General features: G+C 37.1%; 1 protein-coding gene across 1 annotated transcript in view; it reads right to left on the bottom strand.

The window, feature by feature from the left end:
• The window catches only part of ALG8 (ALG8 alpha-1,3-glucosyltransferase), a 42,121-nt gene that overhangs the window by 14,589 nt on the left and 2,288 nt on the right, over nucleotides 1-25,244 (bottom strand). Inside the window, exons 3-9 of the mRNA XM_001377606.4 lie at nucleotides 22,871-23,064; nucleotides 18,934-19,043; nucleotides 16,130-16,197; nucleotides 14,595-14,721; nucleotides 11,548-11,651; nucleotides 5,142-5,262; nucleotides 953-1,092 (exon numbers count right to left, since the gene is read on the bottom strand). Of these exons, the coding sequence (XP_001377643.2) occupies nucleotides 953-1,092; nucleotides 5,142-5,262; nucleotides 11,548-11,651; nucleotides 14,595-14,721; nucleotides 16,130-16,197; nucleotides 18,934-19,043; nucleotides 22,871-23,064 (864 nt within the window). The remainder of the gene's footprint in view (nucleotides 1-952; nucleotides 1,093-5,141; nucleotides 5,263-11,547; nucleotides 11,652-14,594; nucleotides 14,722-16,129; nucleotides 16,198-18,933; nucleotides 19,044-22,870; nucleotides 23,065-25,244) is intronic.

The following is a 25,244-nucleotide window of genomic DNA, read 5'->3' as shown; positions in this document are numbered from 1 at the left end:
GAATTCTACCGCTTTTTTTCCTCTGTTAGATTTTGGCATATAAGGTGTAATTACTTTCATGGTGATCTGTTATGTTCATTACGATTACTAAAGTCTAAATGATTGAATGTCCCATTAAATTATGCTTTGTGCTGCATTTAGATGTAAAATAAAAGCAATTTTTGCAAAGATTTTATTTTTATCTTTTCCATTTAATGGACAATTCTGTTATCTTTTGTTTCATTTATGATGAGACTGACAATATTGATAGTAAGTTTACTCTAATATATCAACAGATTGGTCCTTAGATGAATTTGATTATCATTTATTTAATGTTTAAAGATAGCCTAAAAATTATAATTCTAAGAATCTTCTGCACCCTACTGATATTGTTATTGTAGAATTGGAAGGATGCTCCAGAGGACTGAGAACTATTTCAGTTTTTTTCTTTGTTTCACGGGTAGTGTGGCCAGAGAATTATAACCTGGTGGCTAGTCCACTGGAGATGAACTTGTCAATACATAGATACATGGGTACATAGACTCTCATGCAACAGACAAACTATTTCTAGGACCATTCCCAAAGACTAAGTAGCTTGGCAGATCACATAATAGCTTATACTCCACAGGCATAGACTTCATGATCTCAGAGTCACCTCTCTCACTGGGGTAGGACTTTTCTAGTATCAATTAATAAATATTTATGAGGTGCTATTAACTGTCAGGCACCACATGGTTCATTTATTGCAAACTTTTTCTGCAAGTATTATATGAGGGAAATGTAGCAAAGCCATATAATACTTAGAGATATTTTCCTCTACAGAGTATTGCTTGGATATCTGCCTTGTAGAGACAGCAAGACAGATCCATAAAAATATCTTGTTCCAGAGCAAAAGCAAACAAATGTCTTAAAATTGAAGTTTAATTAAAAAAAATAAAACTCAAGAAATGAATACTATCTTTTCAATACTTACCAACATGGCAATCACAGTGCAAATGAGGGTTGTTAATGGAGTTACAGAGGGCAGGACAGTGTGTTGGAACTGTTGAACCAAACCACTTGTCATTGAGGCCTTGGGAATCTTCTTGGGATCAAGAAGATTGAATTTTAAGCCTGTGGAAGATATAAAGCATTTTTTAAAAAAAATAGACATCATAGTGTCTAAGAAAACAATTTATTTCTTTTTTTCTTAAACCCTTACCTTCTGACTATTGACTCTAAGGAAGAACAGTGATAAGGACTGGGCAATAGGGTTTAAGTGACTTGGCCAGGGTCTGTTAAAGGGAAATTAGCAGGAGCATTATTTCAGGTCATACAACTAAGAAGTATCTGAAGCCAGTTTTGAACCCAGAACCTCTCATCTCCAGTCCTGCTCTCAAATGTACTGAGCTACTAGCTGCCTCCAAAAATTAATTTCATGAAAAAATAATTTTGTTTCGTAATGTTTTATAGCCAAGATTTTATAGATAACTAAATCTGAAATTATATTGCCTAATTAATTGTATCATCAGTGTGTTGAACACACATGGAAAAAGCTGCTTGGGTGTGGGAGACTCCAGGAAGCTGGCTGAATGAATGGTAATCCACCCTGGCTGCTATTTGCCCCAACTTTTTCCAATACCCACACTAAAACCAAAATGCAGGAGAAATCAGAACTTATGTTTCTTTTCAGGCAAACTAACAACCTAAGGCAAAAGGCAGGAGAATCTGAGACAGATTGTAGGCCTATTCTGTTCCCCTACCTATGGAAGTGAAAACCAGTAATTAATGGGAAGAATCTAGACCAGTAATCAAAGAAAAGGAACATAATTTCTTATAGTACTTGACAGTTTAAAAAGTGCCCCAGCTCTGTGAGGTATGTACCAAAGTATCTATGTTTTATAAATGAGGAAATGAATGTCCAGAGAGATGAATGACTTTTCCAAGCCTTGGACTCTGCCTCTAATTTTAGTGCTCTTTTTTCTTTAACTTGGTATCCTTGACACTCTGCTCTTTCCTTGACCTGTCACTCATGGGGCTCTCCAATGTTCTTTAGAGCAATATCTCACTAAATTCTTGAAGATTCAAGATAGGCTTGAAAAATAGGATCCTCTATAAGAGTAGAGATTATTAACAGTAAACATATACAATTCTCATAACATTTAAGATCATTACTGCAGAATACTAATGTATGAATCCTAGAATACCAAGTATAAACCCAATGCATTACAAATGATCAACCTAAATTAGAAGGAAGTGTTAGAGTTAGCAGGATGCATAATTAAATACATGAGAAGGAGCTTTTTATGTGTGGCTGTGCAGCAGTTACTGAATTTGGCTGAAGACCGCATTACTCAAAATCATGCTTGACTGAATAATAATAAGAACATACATCAAAGCTCAGGATCTAGGAGAAATCCTAGGACTTGCTTTGACCACTGGGTAGTAAGCCAGCTGGCAATGATCAGGTCATGCCAGACTAATCTCATTTCCTTTTTTGATTAACTAGATTCAGAACAGGGAGATATTGTAGACACAGTATACCTAGGGTACAGTAAAGCATTTGATAAAATCTTGTGTTCTCTTCCTGAACAAGGTAAATTGATATGAGGTAACTAACAGTATAGTTAAGTGGGCTAGAATTTGGTTGAATGACTAGACTAAAATGTAATTATCAGCGGGTTAATGTCAACTCAAAAGGAGGTATCAGGTAGAAAGTCACAAGGATCCCAAGAAGTAGCAGTGTCAAATGGTTTAATATCAGAAATGGATATGGTTTTATCAGTAGAAATAACATGGGACCTTCCATCTATCTGACTTGTACCTGAAAGTTTCTGTATGTGCAGCTAGAATGTGAGTCCCTTAAGAGTAGGGATTATAGGAGGCAGCTAGGTAGCTCAGTGGATTGAGAGCCAGGCCTAGAGACAGGAGGTCCTGTGTTCAAACCTGGTCTCAGACACTTCCCAGCTGTGTGATCCTGGGCAAGTCACTTAAACCCCATTGCCTAGCCCTTACCACTCTTCTGCCCTGGAATTAATACATAGTATTGATTCTAAGACAGAATGTAAGGGTTTAAAAAAAAAAGCATAGGGATTATTTTGCTTTTCTATTTGTACCCTTATGATTAATATAGTGCTTTGTACACAATAAGCACTTAATAAATGCTTATTTTCCCCTCCCCTCCTCCATTGCTTCTTCTCTCCTTCCCTTTTTTCTTTCCTCCCTCCTTCTCTCTTTCCCTACTTTCTCCTCCATTTCATCCTCTATTTCTCCTTTCCTTCTTTCCTTTATTTTTCCTCCCTTCCTCATACTCTACTTTCTTCCTTCTTCCTCTCTTCCCCCAGTTTTCTCCTTTTCCATCTTGTCCAAAAATGTAACTGGCTTCCTTGGGGGCAGGCAATTTCCTTCCTCCTTGAAGATCTACAAGCAAAAGCTGTAAGATCACTTCCTGGGTGCTACATGCTGGAGAGGGGATTCTTGTTCTGGCTTGTGTTGGCCTGGACAACCTCTTGGGTCCCTTCCAAGTCAGATTTTGTGAGGATAGGAACTGTTCCTGTATAGGTATTCTAATGAAACTAAATGAAGGAGGCAGCTAGATGGTTCAGTGGATTAAGAGCCAGGCCTAGAGACAGGAGGTCCTAGGTTCAAAGGTAAAGGTTTAAAAATTAAAAAATGAATAAAAAATTAATTTAAAAAAATTTAGAATTAAGAAAAAAATAAACTAAATGAAGGCAGGTCACTTTTGCTTCATGAGGAGCCAGGGCAGCCCCATGTGCATGTGTGAGTGTAAACATGGAGATTTGAACCCCGGACTTCAATCCCCAGAAGTCCTTGCTCTGGTTCCCATGATGCCCTCTAATCTCACTGAGATCCCCACCTGGGCAAGATAAAAATTTTTATTTAAACTGGCTGTAAAGCCTACTGAACGCTCTCACTCCCTGCTTCCGCTTCCAAGCACATGCGTCTCTCAAGATGTAGTGTAAGTGAAACTGAATGGGCCTTTTGGCCCTCCTAGGCACATGCTTTCTTATTTTGTGTTTTCTTTATTTCTTAATCTTTAATAAACCTCATAAAATATAATACTTTTAGCTGAGAAACTAAATGTTTAATCATAACAGTGGGAGGGAAGGAAGAAAGAAGCATTTACTAAATACCACATACTAGCCATACACTGTGTTCAGTACTTTCCCAGGTTTATTTCATTTAACCCTCCAAAAAATGCTAAGAGTTAGGTACTTTTATTATTCCCAATTTACAGTTGAGGAAACTAAGGTAGGCAGGTTAAGTGACTTTCAAGTCACTATCCAGCAAGTGTCTGTGGCTAGATTTGAACTTGCCCAGTGCTCTTTGCAATATGCAACCTAACTGCCTGAATAAAGCTAGATAAAAATTATGATTTTTAAAAACTGGAATTCCATGTCTGATGGTATGTACATTATCTTACCTCTATCATCTGAGCTTATTTTTTAGCATTAACACTTCTTGACTCCAGCAAAGTTTATTGCTATCTCTATTCACTGTTTTGGCTAGTAGAAGTTTTCTGGGGGATAGTAAATTTAGAGAACTTATTTATAAATTATTTTGTAAAGGCTAGATACTAGATACACGGTTGCTGGATATCTAGTCAGTGACATCCTCCAATTACCTTTATAATTTACATATAAATTACCTTAACCTCACAAATCCAAATTTAAATGTACAGCTCAACTTTTCTGTGTCTTCTTGTCTTATGCTTTAAGACAACTTAATTTCTTTATATGTTTGGCAGAATTATGCTGAACCATAACTTAAATTATTTGAATTCCATTCATTCTCTTTTTTTGATTGTTCATTTATTAAGGCTTAGAAACAAAGTTCACTTAGTCTGAATATTTGTTTCTTCAATCAAAAATTGACTTTTAAAAGAATCCTAAAAATTGTTTTATCCCCCAAGGAAAAAGATCAATGACCTCAATTCTATCAAAAGCTTTAGCAGGGATATTTCTCAACATGTTGTTTACTGTATTCCCATCTCAAATCAAGGAGCTACTTCCCTCAATAATTCCCCAGCTTTGTCTGGACATTTGTGATTTGGTTTATACTTCTGCATGGTGCCAGGAAACAAATGCCTGGCATCCTCTCCCAGTCCACAGCATTCCCCTCACAGGACAGTCTAAGCCACAAGATTTTTAAATGAACTATACCAATAATGGAGAGCATCTTGTCCAAAGCATTGTACAAAGCCCAGAAGTTTGGAGCCCAGTAGGCATGGCAGAGGCCCCTCTTGAAAGGGAAAAGCCTTGAAATGACTTGAGGCAATTGGTTCTGTGAAAAGGAATAAAAAATTAATTAGAATAGAGGCAAAAATGTAGAGACTGCTGATAGGATGATGTGGTGAGTTTGGAAAACTGGTTTCTAGTCTTGGCTTTTTACCCTGGGTAATATCCTATGACCCTTTTGTCTCAGTTTCCTCTTCCTTTGGAGATAATAGTGTTTGCTTTCCCTATCCCCTGGATTGAACAGAAGCAGATATAAAGGAAAAAGAGATGGACACAGAGTCAAGAGACCCAAGCTCATGTCATAGCTTTTGCACTCTGTGTTTACAAGGACTGTTGTGTCAGGTTTTGTCACCAGGGATGACACTCACAGGGCTACTGAGAGGAGGGCTCTTTCTGGTGCTACAAAGATGGACACTACAAAGAATTAACACATGGGAATACTTGGAGGAGTAAGTGGTATGAAAAGGAAAAGGCTCATTCGTCTTCCCTGGACTTCAGGGGCATCAAGAAGAGAAGAGCTCAATGTCTATAATCTCCAAAGTCCACCACCTGCCTAAGGATGTAGGACTGACAACAGAAAAGAGATAAGACAAGGCCAGTGCTCCCAAGACACTCAGGCTCTCAGTGTGTACAATGTTGCAGTCTACAAGGATGGGATGAACACATAGTGCCAAAGATGGTGAACTTATCAATAAGAACAATAAATGCTACCACCAAGAATGGTGGCTGGCTGGAAGACCCCCCAGCTGCCAGTGAGGCCATAATCCCCAGGAGAGCCTGCCTATATGGTCGTTTTCCAGCCTCTGCTCAATACCCTGAGATGAGGGAAACTTTATTGATTCTTAGGAAATCTGTTCTACTTTGGGGGGGGGGGGGGGGGAAGCTCTCCCTGTTAGAAAGATATTCCTGACATGAAGTCTAAATGTGATTCGTTGCCACTTCTATCTATGACTCCTGGTTATGTCCTCTGAGGCAAAAACTAATTCCTTTTCTATGCAACAGCTCTTTTATAAACTCTTACATTCATTACTGAATTTTACCCAAAGAACACTGTAATAAGGGAAGCCACATGGTGATTTCATTGGTGTGGAGCTTCCTCCACAGACACAAAGCACAGCCCCTCCCTGATTTCATGACTGTCTTTATAAGATGCTGTCGCCTTGTGGTGAGCCTGTGCACTTAATGTGACTGGTCCTCAGAGGGATGCAAACATATGCCCACTCCTCTCTTAGTACTCAAAGCTTTTTCCAGTTTGGTAATACCTTCCAGTTTTGCCTCCATAGATACAGGCTTTAGAGCAGGGGTCCCCAAACTATGGCCCACAGGCCACATGTGGACCCCTGAGGCCATTTATCTGGCCCCCAACCCACTTCCAGAAGGGGCACCTCTTTCATTGGTGGTCACTGAATTACTGTATGTGGCGGCACCACAAAGCACAGTGTCGCTCACATACAGTACTACTTCTGGTGACATAATCCTTTGCATGGCACCTTATTCTGAGAGTAACTGAACAAGAACAAGGCACCACACAAAGGATTATGTGGCTGCACAATCAAAGACGTCAGCATGGTGACTGGTGATCTGGGGGGGGTGGGGGGGGGAAGGATTCCGCACTGTGTATACTGCTGCCTGGTATAGTGGTAGTGGTGATGGGCCTGTGCAAGGTTTGACAGGTCCATCACAGCCAGCGCTGCAGTCCAGCCCTCCAATGGTCTGAGGGACAGTGAACTGGCCCCCTGTGTAAAAAGTTTGGGGACCCCTGCTTTAGAGCCCTAGATGGCCTAGCAACTAGAACACTGGGCTTGGGAGATATGAGTTCAAATCCTTCCTTAGACTTTATAGCTATATTAAGTCACCACATCTCTCTGTGCCTCAGTTCCCACAAATTTAAAATTAAGGAGTTGGGCTCAATGGCCCATAAGATTTCTTCTAGTTCTAAATCCATGATCCTATTTTCAGTGACCCAATGTGGCATTAGATGAGACCTTTAGTATAACTTGGAACACATTTCTATTTGATGAACAAGAGACATAGAGAAAGTGTTCTTTCTGCTAAACATACCTAAAAGGTTTCCTGGAGGCAGGTTTTGAGGTGTTTTTTTGAAGACAAATGGAGTATGGTAAATGAAATTTCTTCCTTGATCATTATCATTCTTATTAAGGATCATTTGAGGCAGCTGGGTAGCTTAGTGGATACAGCACCAGGCCTAAACATGGGAGATTTTGGGTTCAAATCCAGATGCAGACACTTCCTAGCTGTGTGACCCTGGGCAAGTCAACTCTGTTTGTCTAGCCCTTGCTAAGAGCTGTTATTAAGACAGAAAATAAGGCTTAAGAATAAAATTAAAAGAATAATTTATTCCATGTCATCTGTGCCACAGTGTAAAATATACCAAAACAGTGAATTTTTCCCAAGTAGAATACAGTCAACACAACATTAACCTCAACAAGATTCTAACGAATACCTGAGGGGACAACTGGGTGGCTCAGTTGATTGAGAACCAGGCCTAGAGATGGGAGGTTCTAGGTTCAAATTTGGTCTCAGACACTTCCTAGCTGTGTGACCCTGGGCAAGTCACTTGACCCCCATTGCCTAGGCCTTACCACTCTTCTGCCTTGGAACCAATACACAGTATTGATTCCAAGACAGAAGGTAAAGGCTTATAATTAAAACAAATAAATAAAAATAAAGAATACCAGAACAAACAATGATTATTAAATAAATTGTTAATATTACTGCCTTTACTGGGTGAGAAAAGAGAGGGAAATTACTTAAGAGATGAAACAGGACCAAGGGCCATTCATTTCTTTTCTGCCTCAGGAATTACTCAGAAAAAAACCATATTAGATCACTACACTGGAAATATAAAGTTCCATATTCCAGTTCTAGTAGTATGTATGTGTATATATATATATATGTATATATATATATATAAAATCAAATCCTTTGATCTAAACTTTTCAGAGCCAAGCCTGTAGTCTCTCAAAATTGAAGGTCCTTTTGTCTAGGTGAAGCAGTCAGGAGAATAATGAAGAGATGAGAGACAACTGAGTGCTCAGACCTGTGCTTAAGCATCACACGGTTGTTCTGCTTTGCACAGAGCTCGTGTTTATGATATAGCTTCAGTGAGTACATGCTTTTCTGGCACACAATCATTTTTCAACATACATGATCTTCTACAGATAATTGGATATGTCACACATTAACAAATTGCTTAATCAACATACCGTGATCATTTACTATGTTGCTACAACAGAAATATTCGTGATGGAGATGAATGACAAAGACAGGGTGATCTGGAGGTTAGTTCCCCCTGATCTGTGGAATGACCAGCTAAGAGAATCATTGCTGCTTTTGATCAGCTTTCACAATCAATCAGAATTACTTAGGAGATAGGTAACAAAGCATTTTGCAGCTAGGTATGGGGTTAAAGGGTAACTTGTGAAAATTGGATTTAGCTATTCCTGATTTTAACAATGAAGATACTTAGTCTAACAAAATCAGGGGGGATTGTAAATGCTAAATTACTCTACCCTACTTAGACTGTACCTTAGGGGAAGATTAAATTGTAATCTCCTGATTGAACAATGAAGGTACTTAACTCTTACCTTATAGTGAAGCTAGAACTTTTAAGTTAAGTCTATTTTAAGATCTTAATACAAAAAAGTATTAAGTAACTATAAAGGTTAAATTAATCACAAAAAGGTTAAGTAACTCACAAAAGGTGAACTTAACAAAGAAGTGTTAAGCAACTCTAAAGATATAATCTAATCAAAAAAGATGAGAACTCTAAAAGAATGAGCACTTAGAGGAGGGGACACAAGGGTGAGAGGTCTATATATTGGCTCATTTCTTCTCTCTGGTACCTTTTATGGTGGAGAGTTGGCTGTTAGCAGCATGCTGGGCCTTTTGGCATCTTAGCATGGCTACAAGTTATTATCCGGTTCGGTGGTGAGTTTCTGGCTGAGTTTCCCTCCTTTACTTTTCCAACTTTATCCTCTTAGAAGCCTCTAATCTTCAGAGACCTAGAGGGGGGAATTTTAAACTCCCTCTGGCACAGGCCAGGCAGGAGAAATCCTATATCCTCTTCCCCCCTTCTCCTTAAATTCTTTCCCTCTATATTAATTAAATTATCATAAATTTCCAGACTGACTTGGGTATTTTATTTGGGATTTCCCCTGGTGGTCAATTAAATCTAGATTTTAAGTCACAACCCTAAAATTATCTTCACAAACTTAAGGCAGACCAGAATTGGAATTTTCCTCAAGTTTCCAAGTTACATTTTTCTTATGTTTCATTAAAGTGCCTTGACAATGTTGCCTGGTTATTGTAAACATAGCAAAACAGTGAAGTGTGTCAGTAGCTTGTGCTTTAGAGGAGTGATTGATATGCTTTTTTGTTTGCCTAGCAGTGGGTGTGTGGAAACTGAATGTAACTCTGTTAAGAGAGAAAAGGGAGGGGTAATGGGTAATGATCTTTGGGTTTTAATTCTGTGAATAATCTGGGGGGATTAAAGTGGAATATGTGTGTGTTAACCCCATAAGTATTTGTTCTTATATTATTTTTCCTGTATTGGGGAGAGAATAATAATCATAACAATTCCATTAGTAAGGGAAGTTAGTGGCAGAAGTCACATAGAAAGGGACTGAGTGGGTGCCTCATTTTATGAAGGCTGCTCTGTAGCCTTCATTTCCCAGACTGCAACTCTATCAGACAGTGAGGGTATGATGGCTCTCCACACTAAACTTCTATGTTATTTGAAATATAATTAGGAGTGGAAGCCTCATGTAGTAAAAACAGCCTTAGCCCAGAGTTAGAACAATTGGCTCTAAGGCTTGGCTTTATTATCTACTAGCTGTGTGACCCTGGGCAAGTCAGTTAACATCTTGGGACTCAGTTTTCTGGGCTCTGAAGCAGGAATAACTAGAAACCCTCGAGAATTGTGAGCATTATATACTCTTACTGTGAATACTAATGAACATGGGTACAATAGTGTACTAGAGTGTAAATATGCTGACTGATATAATAAATAAGATCAACATAACCAGGAACTGGGCCTATAGAACAGAACAACAAAGGCACAAATTTGAGGGAAAACAGGCAAAGACAATGAAAGTTGACAGTGAAGAAGTTAGTAAGTCGTAGTTTATAGCAATCTGTATGCAAAAGGCCTATTTATTATTATTATTTTAAAAAATACCTTCCATCTTAGAATTAATACTGTGTATTGATTCTAAGGCAGAAGAGTGGAAAGAGCTAGGCAATGGGGGTTAAGTGACTTGCCCAGGGTCACACAGCTAGGAAGTGTCTGAGGCAGATTTGAACACAGGACCTCCTGTCTGTAGGCCTGGCTTTCAATCCACTGAGCCACCCAGCTGACCCTAAGAAAGGTTTGGTTTTTTTTTTTAGTTAAATTAGTTACATTTATGAATATAAATTTATAAAAATTCAAAATTCTAGTCCTGCCAAGTTACAGTATCTTTACCACCTCAGTTTTCCTCATTTTAAAAATGGAAATAAAAATATTTCCTTATACTTGCCACATTTAGTTGTAAGGAAAATGTGAGATATTATTGTTGCTGTAGTGATGGGAATAAATGACTTCAACATCTGGATCCTTACCATCAAGTTTGAGAGTTAAGAGGTCATAGCAGGATCCCAATTTGTGAAGTTGTTTTTTGCACACATGCAAATGTTCTGTTAGAGCAATGGATTTGGAGTCAGAGAACTAGGTTTTAATCCCAAATCTGCTACCACTCCTACCTCCTTAACTGCTCTGAACCTGAGGCATCTCATCTATTCAATTAAGGAACTGGAATAGATTAGTGGCATCAAATCCAAATAGAAACAGGGCCACATGGTGATTTAGAAAATCACAAATTAACAATAACTATGTTGTATTGCATTTTTTTTTGCTTAATTGTCCCACTATAATAAGCATTTATATAATACTTGTTATGTGCCAGGCCCTCTACTGAACACTTTATAAATATTATTTCATTTGATCCTCAATTAGATACTGTTAATGATGGTCATTTCACAGTTGAGAAAACGGAGGCAAAAAGAGGTTAAGCACTCTTTGGGGCCACACTGCTAGGAAGTATTTGAGGTAATATTTGAACTTAGGTCTTCATGACTTCAGGCTCAGTGTTCTGTCTCCTGTGCCACCTAAATGATCTCTTAAGGTCTCTTTTCAGCAATGACTCCTATGAGCCTAGGTAAACAAATTTCATAGAATGATATATTGAGGAAGACTTTTCTCTAATATGTATAATATTTATATATCTTTATGTGTATGTATGTGTTGTTTAAAAACAAGGAAGATACATACCAAGACTATAAAAGGACCCAAAGAAAGAGCAGAAATAAGGCAAACAATGAAACTCAGGGTGAATAGTCGAAGAAAGCTGAAACTGCTCCATCTGATAGAACCATCTACAAAAGAGAAACATTATAATTAGCAAAAGGAAAGAGAAGTAATATCATAACATATATCAAAATGCAGAAATGTGTATTAAAATGATCAATGAGGTCATCTCATCTCCCTTATTAGACTAAAAGCTTCAAAAAAACCTCTTACCTTCGGTCTTAGAATAGACACTAAAGGGACAGTTAGGTGCCTTAGTAAATAGAGAAGGAGGACTAGAGTGGGAGTGTCCATTCTAAGGCAGAAGGCAAGGGTTTAAAAAAATGGATATTAAGTATCAGTCCTATGGCAGAAAAGCATATGGGCTAGGCAATGGGGGTGAAGTGACCTGCCCATGGTCACACACCTAGGAGGTGTCTGAGGTCCACTTTAAACCCAGGACCTCCCATCTCTAGGCCTGGCTCTCCATCCACCTGGCCCAGGCTAGAGGCTTCTTGAAGGTAAGGGCTATATCCTATTTATCTTTATATATAGAAGACACTAAATAATCATCTTCATGAAGTTTTCCTGATATCTCATTTGAGTAATGACATTTCTAAGCCAGTTGATAAACTTTTATTAAGTACCTACTATATGCCAGGAACAGTATAAAGTGCAGAGAATACAACGGAAGGCTAAAAGGAGTCCCTGCCTTGAAGGAGTTGACAATTTAATGGGGGAAGCAGCATGTAAACAATTATGCACAAATATCCATGCAAGATAAACTGGAGATAACCACCAGAGAGAGAGCAGCAGCATTGAGGGGCATCAGGAAGGCATCTCATTGGAGTTAGGATTTTAGATGGAACTTCAAGGAAGCCAGAAGGCAGAGGTGAGGAAGGAGAGCATTCCAGGCATGGGAGATAAACAATGAAGATGTCCACTCGAGAGATGAAATGTCTTATGGGAGGAGCAGCAAGGCCCGTGTCCCTGCATTGTGTAGCACTTGGGGTACAAGTATAAGGGATAAGATGACTCAAAATGGAAGTGGGGGGTAGAAGGAAAGGGTTGTGAATGGCTTTGAACACCAAACAGAGGACTTTATATTTGATCCTGGAGGTTTTAGGGAGTTGATGTGAGGGATAGTGAAGAGTGAAAGAGGACAAGTGAGTTTCAGGCCTGGGTGATTAGAAAGATGGTGGTGTCCTTGACAATAAGGAGCTCTGGAAGAGAATAAAATTAAGGGGAAGATAATGAGTTCAGGTTTGGACATTTTGAATTTATCTATGGGACATCAGTTTGAGATGCCTAATAGTCAACAGCAAAGATGCAAATCTAGAGGTGAGTAGTGAAGTTCAGGCTGGAAATTCTATAATTGAGAATTATCAGTACAGAGATGTTACCTGAAACAATGGGAGAAAATAAGATCACTAAGGGAAAAAAGAGGGCCTAGAGCTATGGTCTACATTTCTACAATACAATTATTATATGGAATCATATAATTTAGAACTCATAGAGATTTTGGAGATCATCTCGTCCAGCCTCTTCATTTTACAGATAAGGAAACTGAAGCTCAGAAAGGTTAAGTGATAAGCCATAGACACGATGATGATGATGATAAGGATGACAATATTTCTTTAGTATTTTAAGGCTCAAAAAGTGCTCTGCATGTATTATCTCATTTGAGTCTTACAATAACCCTATGAAGTAGGTGCTATTATTCTTAGTCCCATTTTACACATGAGAAAACTGAGGCTGAGAGATGTTAAGTGGCTTGCTCAGTTTTGCAGCTAGTACTGACTAAGGCAGGATCTAGTTCAAGTTGTCTTGATTCCACATCCAGTTTTGTATTCCCTCTTACATCTGGCTGTTAGGATTTGCCCCAGGTCCTCTGACTACAAATCCAGCATATAATTTTGTGTCATTTTGTTACTTGTGTCTTACCTACCTTGTTGTTCAATCATTTTTCAGACATGTCCAACTCTTCACGATCCTATTTGGAGATTCCCTGGCAGACACTGGAGTGGTCTGCCATTTCCTTCTCTAGTCCATTTTACAGATAAGGAAACTGAGGCAAACCAAGTTAAGTGACTTGCCCAAGGTAACAAAGCTATTAAGTATCTGAGGCCAGATTTGAACTGAAGAAGAAGAATATTCCTGACTCCAGGTCTGGCACTGTGTTACCTAGCTGCCCGATGAGACAGTAAATTCCATTAGGGCAAGCTTCATATTTTATCTCAGTTTTGTACCTCCTTCAGTTTACTTAATAAGTAGGTACGTACTGTTGGTGAACTGAAGCATGGCATAATGGAAAGAACACTGATGAAAGAATGGGAGGATTGCTAGTTTGGATCTCCTGCCAGGAAGTTTACCAAGAAATTCCAAATGGGGTCATGAAGAGCTGGACACAACTGAAAAAGAAATGAACAATAAAGGCCTGGATCTGCTATTTAAAAACAATAATGATGATGATAGTAGCTCAATACAACTTTTATCACTTAATACTTTTCCCAGTCAGTCCACAAATTAGGAATTTATTAATTGCCTACTAGGTGCCAGGAACTATTCTAATTTCTAAGGATATGAACCATATTAGATGAATGGTACAAATATAATATTGTTATCACCATTTTATGGATGAAGAAACTGAGACTCAGAGGGCTGATATATCTATATACAATAACAGAGCTCAAGATCAAATCTTAAAATCCTACAGAACAATTATCATTTGTGTGAACCTGGACAAATTGCTTCTATCTCTCAGAACCTTGGTTTTCTAAATTACAAAATGAGGCTCATGGGCTAGATCATCTCTAATATGCCTTTTAGCTCCAATATTTTATTTATATTCAATAACTACGTTCCAGCTCTTACAATGTGAAGGAAAAAAAAAGAATGGATAAAAACAGAAAAGAGTAGATTAAATCAGAGATTAGGAGATCAGCCCTGACCTGCAGGTAGTTTAGTTCCCAGGCCCTGGGACAGAGAAGTTGGTAAAGAAAAACAAACCATGTAATGGCTCTGAAACTTGCCTGGATTATCTGAAGAGAAACAGTAAGATCTCAGCAAATAAATGCCATAAGCTGGAGCCACATAAAGGTAGATGTGCTTAAAATGCAGGAGAATGGCAAAGAGAAATGCTCCTTCCAAATGTTTTTTCTGGGAGATTTAAAAGAGAAAAGTTACTTGAATGTGTGTAGAAGTGATTTTAGCTAGTTTTATGCACTGAATTTAGCAGGTATATGTTATGATTAATACCTTCTCAGCCCAGAGAATCCAAACCCCATCACTTCCTTGCCATGCTATAAAATGCCCAGAATGCATATTGTTGTGGTGATTGGGGAGACTGAGATCCTCCTCATGGCTGGAGGTACACAAACTGCTCAGCCCATGGAGGTCTTGGCTAAAGGGGAGTGTAAAGGCCCAGAATGAAGTCATGCATAATATGGTATTAAGAAGAACATTCTTCCTCTTCATACCTCCTGTTACATACCACCTGGCTGGGACCTGATTGTAGATGAGACACTGGTTCTGTCCCTCCATACCCAGGCTTTCCAGCCCTCCTCTCTCCTCTGAGTGCTCCTGAATGGATTTTCCATCCTCTTTCTCCTTCTAAACGATCCCATCCTCTATGGAGTTTTTCTGTATTCCCTCATCTTTCCTCACTCCTTCACCAGTACTCTGAACTTTGCTTGTGCCCTTGCCAGGTTGTGTTTTCTATTATAGCTGGGTAAGGATTACATTTCCTTTCTGAAGCTGTAAATTCTATCAGGACAAAGATGACATTTGATGTTTGCCTTGCATATGGTCCCACAAATAGTAGCCACTGAATTCAAAGGCAGAGAACATTACTGAGCAATTACTTGAAGACCAAGAACTAGACTAGTGCCTTGCTATATTAGGAATGAGCTGAAGGTAATACTTTTTTAAAAAGCTGATAGTTTCTTAAAAAAAAAAAAGATGAGTAAAGTCCTAGAATTCAACAGAGTTATAACATGGACAATGAAATTCCTTGTTTACTCTCATTCATTTGTCAATTCAACCTAAATAAACTGGAGAAATAAGATAGAAAAGAAAGTGGGGAAGCTTCCTGTTTGCTCTTCACTAATTTTTATGATTTAGACTCATAACCTAGTTTTAGAGTCAAACTCTCATACTTATAAAGATAACTTTTAAAAAGGTAGTTTGTAAGAAAAGTAATTTCTAGGGGATTTGGATAGCAAACCATTGGTACTTTAGTTTATTCCAGTACTGAATATTCCCTGAAGATGTTGTTGAATGCAAAAATAGCACAGGGCCCTAAACATGAATACTAGAATACCAATGATCAGGCCTGTCCGAGCATGAAAAGCCTTTGTAGTTCAAGTTCCTCTTCTCAAAAAAATGAAGAGTTGGTGGCAAATTGGTCACTGGGAGGGTCAGCCATCAAAGACCTTAGCAAACTTGTCTGAATATACTGACTCAAATTATTGAGTACCCTCTTTCCTGGAGCCTCTAAGAGTTAAAAAAAATTATGTTTATTTAAAAAGTAAAAGAAAAATCTGTTTCCAGTACATTTTGTGATTACCTGAAATAATCGAGCAATTGAAAGTAGCATTAATCCAAATAAAAAACCATTGTACTGAAAATGAATATCTGGATTTTGGGTCAAGGAAAGTGTAGGGAAGATCCCAAATTCAAAACTGCCATCATGCCCAAAATGATGGAGTTCTTGTTCTTGCTCATTCTAGTTTTAACTCTGTATATATGGCCTCTTCAAGTGCTTATTTAATAAATTTATATCATCATCCCCCAGGCCCATGCTGTCTCCAAGCTTAATGTTTCCTTCTAACTTCCATATTTTGATTGATTTTCCTTGAATGATCAATTCTCTTCATCAATCAGTTTTGAGGGACGGTCCACCATCAAAACCTTACACTATGTTAAGCAGAAGAACTGAACCTGAAGTGGGAAGACCCAAATTTAAGATATTCTCTGCTCCAGGTAATAAAGCTGGTAAATAGCAATTAACCTCTTCTTAGACTGATCACTCCCTAAGGTAAATCACTTAGCTCTTCCCCCTCCCCATGGCTGATTAATAATAATAATGTATGGGGACCAGGATGGCTAAGCAGTTGCTCTCCAGGGAAATACCCAAAAGGCAGGAGGTACATACTGAACAAAAGTTCCCATGTTTTTCCCAGGGTATTAACAAATGAGCCTCCAGTGAGTCTTCCTCCAATGAATAATCATGGTGTGGAAGTTACCCTGGAAAGCTAAATAAAGGAAATCATAAGCTCTGGTAGATCCTACTCAGTCTAGAAAACCTTCCAGATGCAACCAGGAACTTTGATCTGTTCTCTGAGCAGTAGTCTATGTAAACACAGAGAAGCTCCTAATCAAAGAAGGATCAGTCATGTTAATTCATGAAGACTTTCTGCTAAGGAGTAGAGGGAGTTGTAAACTGATTAAATTATGTTTAAGCATTAAACTGAGGCATGAGAGAAGCACATAGACTGATTCTACTAACAAAGAGCAAGCGAAATTCAGAGCAAAACCAGTGTATTCACAAAAAGGCTAAAATAGCTACTCACACTAACAACTTAGGGAGTTGTAGAGAGCCGAACTTAAAGAGTTATGGTTTGAATCTTGCCTCTAATGCTTAATAGCTGTGTAACTATGGGTAAGTCATTTAATCCAACTGTGTCTCAATTTCCTCATCTGCCAAAGGAGGATAATAATACTTATACTACCTACTTCACAGGGTTGTGGTGAATCTTAAAAGTGCTAAAGAAATGCCAATTATTACTAGCAGTGTGGAAATTTGGAATCAGAGGGCCTTTGTTCTCTTCTGAAGCAGCCACTCATTCTCTATGAATACAATTGTGGGGAAGTCACTGAACAAATCCTATGAGCCTCAGTTCTCTTTTTTGTACAAAGAGAGAACTGGATGCCATGTTGTCTAGGGTCTCTTCCAGCTCAAGATCTATGATTCTATGGATCCTAACTCAAAGGTTAAACTATCGCTAATAACCAATATAGAAGAAAACATATTTTACTTAATCACAATCAAATGTAGAAGAAACAGCTTGGGTTCATTGTGACATTTTGGCCAACAAAGGAAATCACAAAACTAAAGCTATGTATTTGGATTTGACATTTTACTTGCTATAAAATTAGGCCCTGGTCTTACCACATAGCTCACATTTCTATAGCACTTTCATGTTCACATTAAATGCTTTCTTCATAACTGAGATATTATTGGCTTTATTTCTGACTGAGCTGCCAATGGTCAACCAGTCAGTATGTGCCACAGCTGGGCCTGGATCCCAGGTCTCCTTACCTTAAGTTACCTTATAACTCATTTCTGTGACCAGTGCAGCAGAGATGCAATGCTTCTAATACTATCTTATATTCTTCTCATTGAAAGGGATGAAATACTTGTAGTGTTATTCTTCCTCACAGTTCAACCATTCTTTGTACTTAAAATTTAAAGACTAGCAGAGAGGAAGTCTGGCAATAGCTTTGCTCCAATGAGACAACAGAATTATAATAGGATAATTCCACATGAACACTGTCACCATTCTACTCAGAAGGATAATGCTATGGGAACACGAGTAGGCCTCGGAATTTGAAAGTAATTATTAATAGCTTTCATTGAGATAGCACTTCACAGTTACACTTTTCTCATGACAACTGTGAGAGGTAAATAACACAAGTATTCATTATCTTTGTGCTAGGGACAAATCTAAGGCAATTTGCCCAGGGTCACATATCTGCTAAGTAGAAGTCAAACTCAGATGAACTGAAATCAAAAGCAATGCTTTTCCTGCTAAAAGCTAACAATAATAACTTGTTAAGCTAACATATCTATACACACATATTTGTGTGTATGTATATATATATATGTATGTGTGTGTGTGTGAGTATAATGCTTAAGGTTGGCAAAGCATTTTCCATGTTATCTCATTTGATCCTTATGATAAGCATGGGAGGTAGATACTATTTATCTCCATTTTACAGATGAGACATAGGTTTAAAGTGGTTAAGTAGCTTACCCAGAGGCACACACCTCCAAATCTAGCACTCTCTCTCCACTATGCCCACCAAATCAGAAGTTTTAACCTTGGACCCACCTTAGCCTCTCTATGGTAGAAGAAGGAAAACAGGTTTGTGAGAATTTGCATTAGGTTCAGTAATAAAATTATGGACATGACAGAAAATCACTACATTTTTAGTGATAAGAGAAAACTTGAAACTCATTCAATTCTACTAAGACTCAATATTTAAACATAAAAAGCTCAAATTTCAACCATGATCATCAACAGAATTAATTTTATGTCTGGTGTGAACATAAGATAAATTAAAAAATATACAAAATTAAAAGGATACGATCCACAATTAGCAACCCAAAATTCCACAGAAGTAAGATTGAAAGAATAAATGTTGGTTTCTCTTTAAGTTCTTTACCAACTTTTCTCCCATCTACACATTTGCAGCACCTATAGGAAAATATTGGAAGGAATAAGGTAGAAATATCAATGACTTCATTATTATAAAAATAGACTATTATTTTAGAATTTAAAGGACTACATATTTTAGAATTAGAAGGAAAAACAAATAACAATAACAATTCATAGTTCTGAAGAGCTTTTGAGGTTTACTTACTCCAAACAATCTTCTGAAAGTAGTAAAAATATTATCTACTTTACAGATGAGGATATTAAGTGATTTGCCCAAGGCAAAAGAGCACAGAAATGTACAAGCCCAGAGTAGAGCTTAGATCTAGGCTTCTTTGCATTACATACTACACTAACTCAGAAATTTTCCAATCCTACCTCTTTACAAATCATGAATCTTGAATAAGGAGTCAATCAACCTTTAATTAATTTACATGTAAGTGCTTATATGAAAATATAAATGCTTAAGGAGTAGCCTGGTATAATGGAAAGACTAGATTTAGAGCCAAATAATCAAAGAATCTAAGAGCAATTAGAGATTTCAGATGCCATCTAGTTCAACATGTACCCAACAAAGAATTATTTCTAAAACTCAGCAAGAAGTTAACCAGTCTTTGCTTGAAGATTTCCAAGAAGGGATATTCACTGACTTCTGAGATGGTCCTTTTGAGGCAAATTTTATTATTAGGAAGTCTCCCCCTATATTAAACCTAAACTTACCTCTTTGCAATATTTACCCATTGCTCCTTTAAACACTCAAGACATTATATCCCCTCTGAGTCTTCAGGTTAAGTATCTTAAGCTCTTTTAGCCAATTTCAGATATTGAAATAAAGCTTATTGGCACTACTTGTGAATTTCATTCTTTGTTACTTCCCCTTACTAAATAATATATTAATATTTGTTAACTCATTAATATTAAAACCATTATTTCTACGTTCTCAATACTGTGTATTGAAGAGTGGTAAGGGCTAAGTGATGGGGGTTAAGTGACTGGCACAGGGTCATACAGCCAGGAAGTAAAAGAGGTCAATTTGAACCCAGGACCTCCCATCTTTATATCTGGTTCTCAATCCACTGAGCCATCTAGCTGCCCCTTCTACATATATTTTTTAAATTTGAGTTTGTTGATGGATCCCCTGTATATTCATATCAGTTTTTTTAGGGAGTTCCTCCTTTTCTCTTCTTAATGGAGTAATTTCTGCTTGTGACCTCAGAATTTTCAGTCTTAAGAGAGCTTCCTATTCCAGTTGAGTCAACTTCTCTTGCAAAATATTAGATGAAAGGTATCAAGCATGTGGCCCATTGGCCACATGTGATGTACAACAATCCTAAATGTAACCCAGGATAATTGGGGATGGGGGAAATAAATTAAATAATACTATTATGTGATTTTCTAAGTCAATAGGCAGCCTACAGCAATCCTAATGTATGGTTTAGTGGTTCCTAAACCTACTAAATATCTGAGTTTGACACAATTTTATTAGACCACTATGCCTTCCTTATCTTTTCTTTGAGCCCATGAAAATTTAATTTCTCCAAATCTAGAGGCATATAAAATAATGTGCAGCTTTTCTCTGCTTCTCTATCATGAAATCTATGATGTCATGGTTACTTGCTTCCAAAATTCCTGCATTAAGCAGTTCTTCCTTTGACAATCAGTCTCTCCTTGTTAGGGCAGAATAGGTCTTATTAATTCCTCTAACATTTGAAAGATAAAATTATCATCAAGGAAAAGTCATAAATTTATGAGTAGCTCTGCTCTTTGGTGATAATTTGGAAAGATTTCAAGAAGATATATGGATAGCCAAATCCTGGATCCTGGATTCAAATGTCAGGTCTATATTATCTATGGCAAATCATTTTTTTCATTAGGTGTCAGTTTCTTGATTTGAAAAATGAACCAGACGACTTCTAAGGCCTTAACAGCAATAATCTATGTGACCTATGATCTTAGTGAATTATCTCTTTAGTCTCCCTATTCCTTTGACCTAACATGTCATACTTTGTCAGTAATGGAGCCTAGAAAGACCTCAGAAACAGTGTTACTCTATTTTCTAAGCTATACTGCTTCTAATGAAAAATCTTCATTTTAGACCTTTTTGTTTTTAAACAAACCATAAAATTCTGAGAACCTGGAGGGCACAGAGTGTTTAATATCTTCTTAAAAGTAAAAAAAAATGTGAAAAACACATATCACGGACTATTTAAGAGTTATACTGACCAAATTAAGAACAAGACATATTGTCAATTCTTGATTATCTGAATAATATACAAATCACTTCTATATGAATGTAGAATGGATTTTTACTTTTCCATTCTAGAAACTTACAAGTCTCAAACAAAATAATATTAAATTCTGGAAGGGCTATAAATTAGCTTAGTTATTTCTACTTTCTCCCTTGCTTAATTACTCTGTTGAGAAGAATAATATTTAAAATTATTCAAAGGTCAACACAAATGTTACCTTCTCCACAAAAAGCCTTCCCTAGATCCCTCTAGCTAATAAGAGCATATAACTCTACTTCCCTTTTTTATACTTCCCTAGTACTCATCCATATTTTACTTTGCTTTATGGCTATCTGTATGTATATCTTTTCCTTCTAGATTTTAAGGCAGAGACCATATCTTATTTATCTTGTTTTCTCTCCCCCCACCCCCACCCCGTGTCTAGCATAGGGCCTTACCCATAGTAAGCCTTTAAAAATATCTGTTAAATAAATGAGTATTTGTCATCTGATGTAAAATTTACCAAAAAGATAATTAAGATCTTTAGTTTAAAAGAACAAGAGCTTATATTTATATAGTCTTTTAAAGGTCTGTAAAGCATCACACATACTTTATAGTAGCTAGCATTTATACAGCATCTACTATATGCTAGGTACTTTGCCAAGTGCTTTATAAATCTTGGTTGATCCTCAAAATAACCTTGGGAGGTAAGAGCTATTATTATTACCCCTATTTTATAGATGAGGAAAAACAGCAATTAGAGATTATGTAGCTTGCTCAAGGTCACAAAGACTGTAAATATCTGAGACTGGATTCAAACTCATCTTCTCTGACTCCAGGCCTAGGACTCTATCCATAGCACTACTTACCTGCCTTTATCTAGATGACTGAAAAAGAAAGTTCATATCTCACTACCTACCAGTTCCTGAAAGACTGTAAATCAAGACAGTGATTTCACGATTTTTGAAAGGTAGATCTCTCTCTAAAAAAGCAGATAATGCTATGAATCAAAGTTAACTGCACTTGGCTTTTCTTTTTTCCCTCCAGTCCTCTATAAAAAATATATTTTTTTTTCCAGAAAGAGGCTGTTTGGTATAGTTGGAAAGGGTAATGGGTTAAGAATTCTGACCAAGATTAAAATCCTGTGCTATTTATTATGTGTCAATGGGCTGATAATTTCCTTTTGGGGGGCCCTCAGTTTTCTTCTCTGTAAAATGGGGATGGCAGGACTGGATTAGATCTCTAAGGTCCCTTCCAGCTCTGAGATCAAAATCTATAATAATTTTCGTTTCTCAGGCTTTACCCAACACTTTTTCTCCCTACTTATTTCATGTGCTTATGATCTCCTATTTTGAATATAATTACCTGAGCTTGTATCACATTGTTCAACAGATTGGTACTTTTTGCTTATGTCTGAGCGTGACATCTCAAATAGGCCCCTACACTGATTACACACTAGAGGCTTCACAATTTTTTTTAAAATTTCAACTACTTGTTCTACATAACGTACAATAGTTGCTAACTTCTGTAGTCCTTGCTATTATAGGAGTTTTGTTGTTAAAAAATAAGACATGAGAACAAATTAATCTGCAAAACATTATTTTCTCCCTTGACATACAAGAAGACAATACTTAGACTTACTCGTAGACTGCATAGATAAAGAGAATATCTGTAAAGATGACAGAACATCTCTGGAAAAGTACAGTTCTAGGACTGGCATAATTCAAGTTCTCTACATTCAGCATCTCTGGGTCAAAAACTTTGGCAAAGTGTGAGAGTACATATTCAAACCATGCAAAAAATGGAGGGTAATCCAAAGTCCACTCTGAAGTTGCCTATGGTCAAAGGGAAAGAGAACACACACATACACACATTCAAAGTCAGAGATGAAAGAAATAAAAACAGGGTGCGAATCTTTTAAAAATACATTACTTTTGAATCAAGCTACCTTTAAGCCTTTAAAAATATATGTTAAATAAATAAGTATTTGTTGTCTGATGTAAAATTTACCAAGAAGATAATTAAGATTTTTAGTTTAAAAGAACAAGATATATATAGACACACATGTATATATGATATAAACCAATACAATGCAATCCTCTCATATATCTAAATGCAAATGTCATATCTTCCAAGCTTTCCCCGATTCCATTTGGTGACAACCTCTCATTTAGACATCACAGAGTATTTGTTTAGGACCAATGTATATTTCAAGTATAACTGTGTTGTAACAATAATCTTACATCTATAATATAGGTCACTTTAAGATTTGCAAAGAGTATTTTCCTCACAAATCTGTGTGGTAAGTAGTATAAACACCATTTTCCTCATTTTACAGGTGAAGGAATTGAGACTGTGTGACCTGTCCACTGTGACAGAGCTGTTAAGTATCTTAAGCAGAATTTGAACCTAGTTCTCCTGACTTTAAGTCCAGTTCTTTTAACTATGTCACACTGATTTTTATGCCTTATATGAATCTGTGTCTTACACTCCACATGCAAAATCCATGAAGGCAGAGACTACATGTCTTATCTAAACTCTGCATGGCTCCCAGTAACAGCTCTAACATTCTAGGATCCTGTGATATTTTTTTAAAATTAAACTTTTTTCAATTATCAAGCATTTAGGTTTTTTGCCACCCACCTTCCCTCTCCAAAAAAAACCCAAAACCTGTGTAACAAATATTCATAGTCAAGCAATTCAATTTTCCATACTGTCTGTGTCCAAAAATGTATGTCACTCTAATGAACTGTTGGTGAAGCTGTGAAATGGACCGATCATTCTGGAGAACAATTTGGAATCATCCTGAAAAAGCTATTAAATTCCATGACAATGCTACTAAATCTATACCTTAAAGAGATCAGAGAAAGACTCTTACAAACAACAATATTTATTACAGCTCTTTTTGTGGTACCAAAGAGAATACCCACCTATTTGGGGAATGGCTATAGTTTATGGTCTCACAATATAGTAAAATATTGTACTGTAAAAATTATGAAAGAATGGTATAAGAGAAATCTAGAAGGACTTATGTGAAAGTTCTAATAACAAATTAAAAACAATTAATTTTATTGATTTCTTTTGTTTTTATATAGGCTAACTATCCATGTAGATTTTTCTCATTGTCCAAGGGTCATCCCATATTAAAAGAGAACTTTTAAAATGAGATTAGAAGAAAAATCAACAAAGCCAATCAAAATATCTTGAAAAATTAAACAACATACATAAAGTTCCACACACATGTGTCTTCTACCCCTTCTCCTAACTTACTGAGACTGGTTCTCACATATGATCTCTTGGCTGCCTAAAATCTTGTTATCTCCTCAGAAGGTTTCTCAAACCCTGAAGTATTAATCTTAAGAACCAAAGACTACTCTTCCAATTTTATAAATTAGGAAACAAACTTTTTGAAGTAAGTGATTTACCCTTAATGATAAAGAAAGATAAGAAGTAGAATCACGAAAAGTATTAAATTGAACCTCATTTTGTTATTTAATGGAGGAGATATTAGTTAACTAGTACAGTGAAGGAAGTTGAATTCATCTTAAAAGAATTTATGGCATGGGGTCTACATGGCCTGGAGAAGAGAATTCTAGAGTCAAAGGATCTGTTTCAAATTCTGTCTCTGAGGCTTAACTTGTGTGACCTCAAGCAAGTCATGTAACCTCTTTTGGCTTCAGTTTTCTCATCTGAAAAATGAAGCAACTGGACTATAGTCTGAGGTCTCTTCCACACCTACGTTTATGATCTTATGATATTGTTTTCAAATAGTTGAAGGGCTGGCAGGAAGGGATTAGAATTGTTCTGTCGGTCCCAAAGTACAGAACTAAGTGCTATGTGTAAAAGTTGCATGGATGATGCAGTTTTAGGCTTGATGTCGCATTTCGTAATAATTTGTCAAAAGTGGAATGGGTTGACTCTGGAACAGAGGAGTTTCCCCTGATTGGAAGTTTTCAAGCAGGGGACATAAGGCCATTTGTTAGTATTCTTGTACAGGTATAGGTTAGTGATCTCT

Source organism: Monodelphis domestica, chromosome 4 (assembly GCF_027887165.1).
Source record: "Monodelphis domestica isolate mMonDom1 chromosome 4, mMonDom1.pri, whole genome shotgun sequence".
Classification (NCBI taxonomy): domain Eukaryota; kingdom Metazoa; phylum Chordata; class Mammalia; order Didelphimorphia; family Didelphidae; genus Monodelphis; species Monodelphis domestica.
Note: the sequence above shows the minus strand (reverse complement) of the source record. Positions and strands in the feature narration are given on the sequence as shown.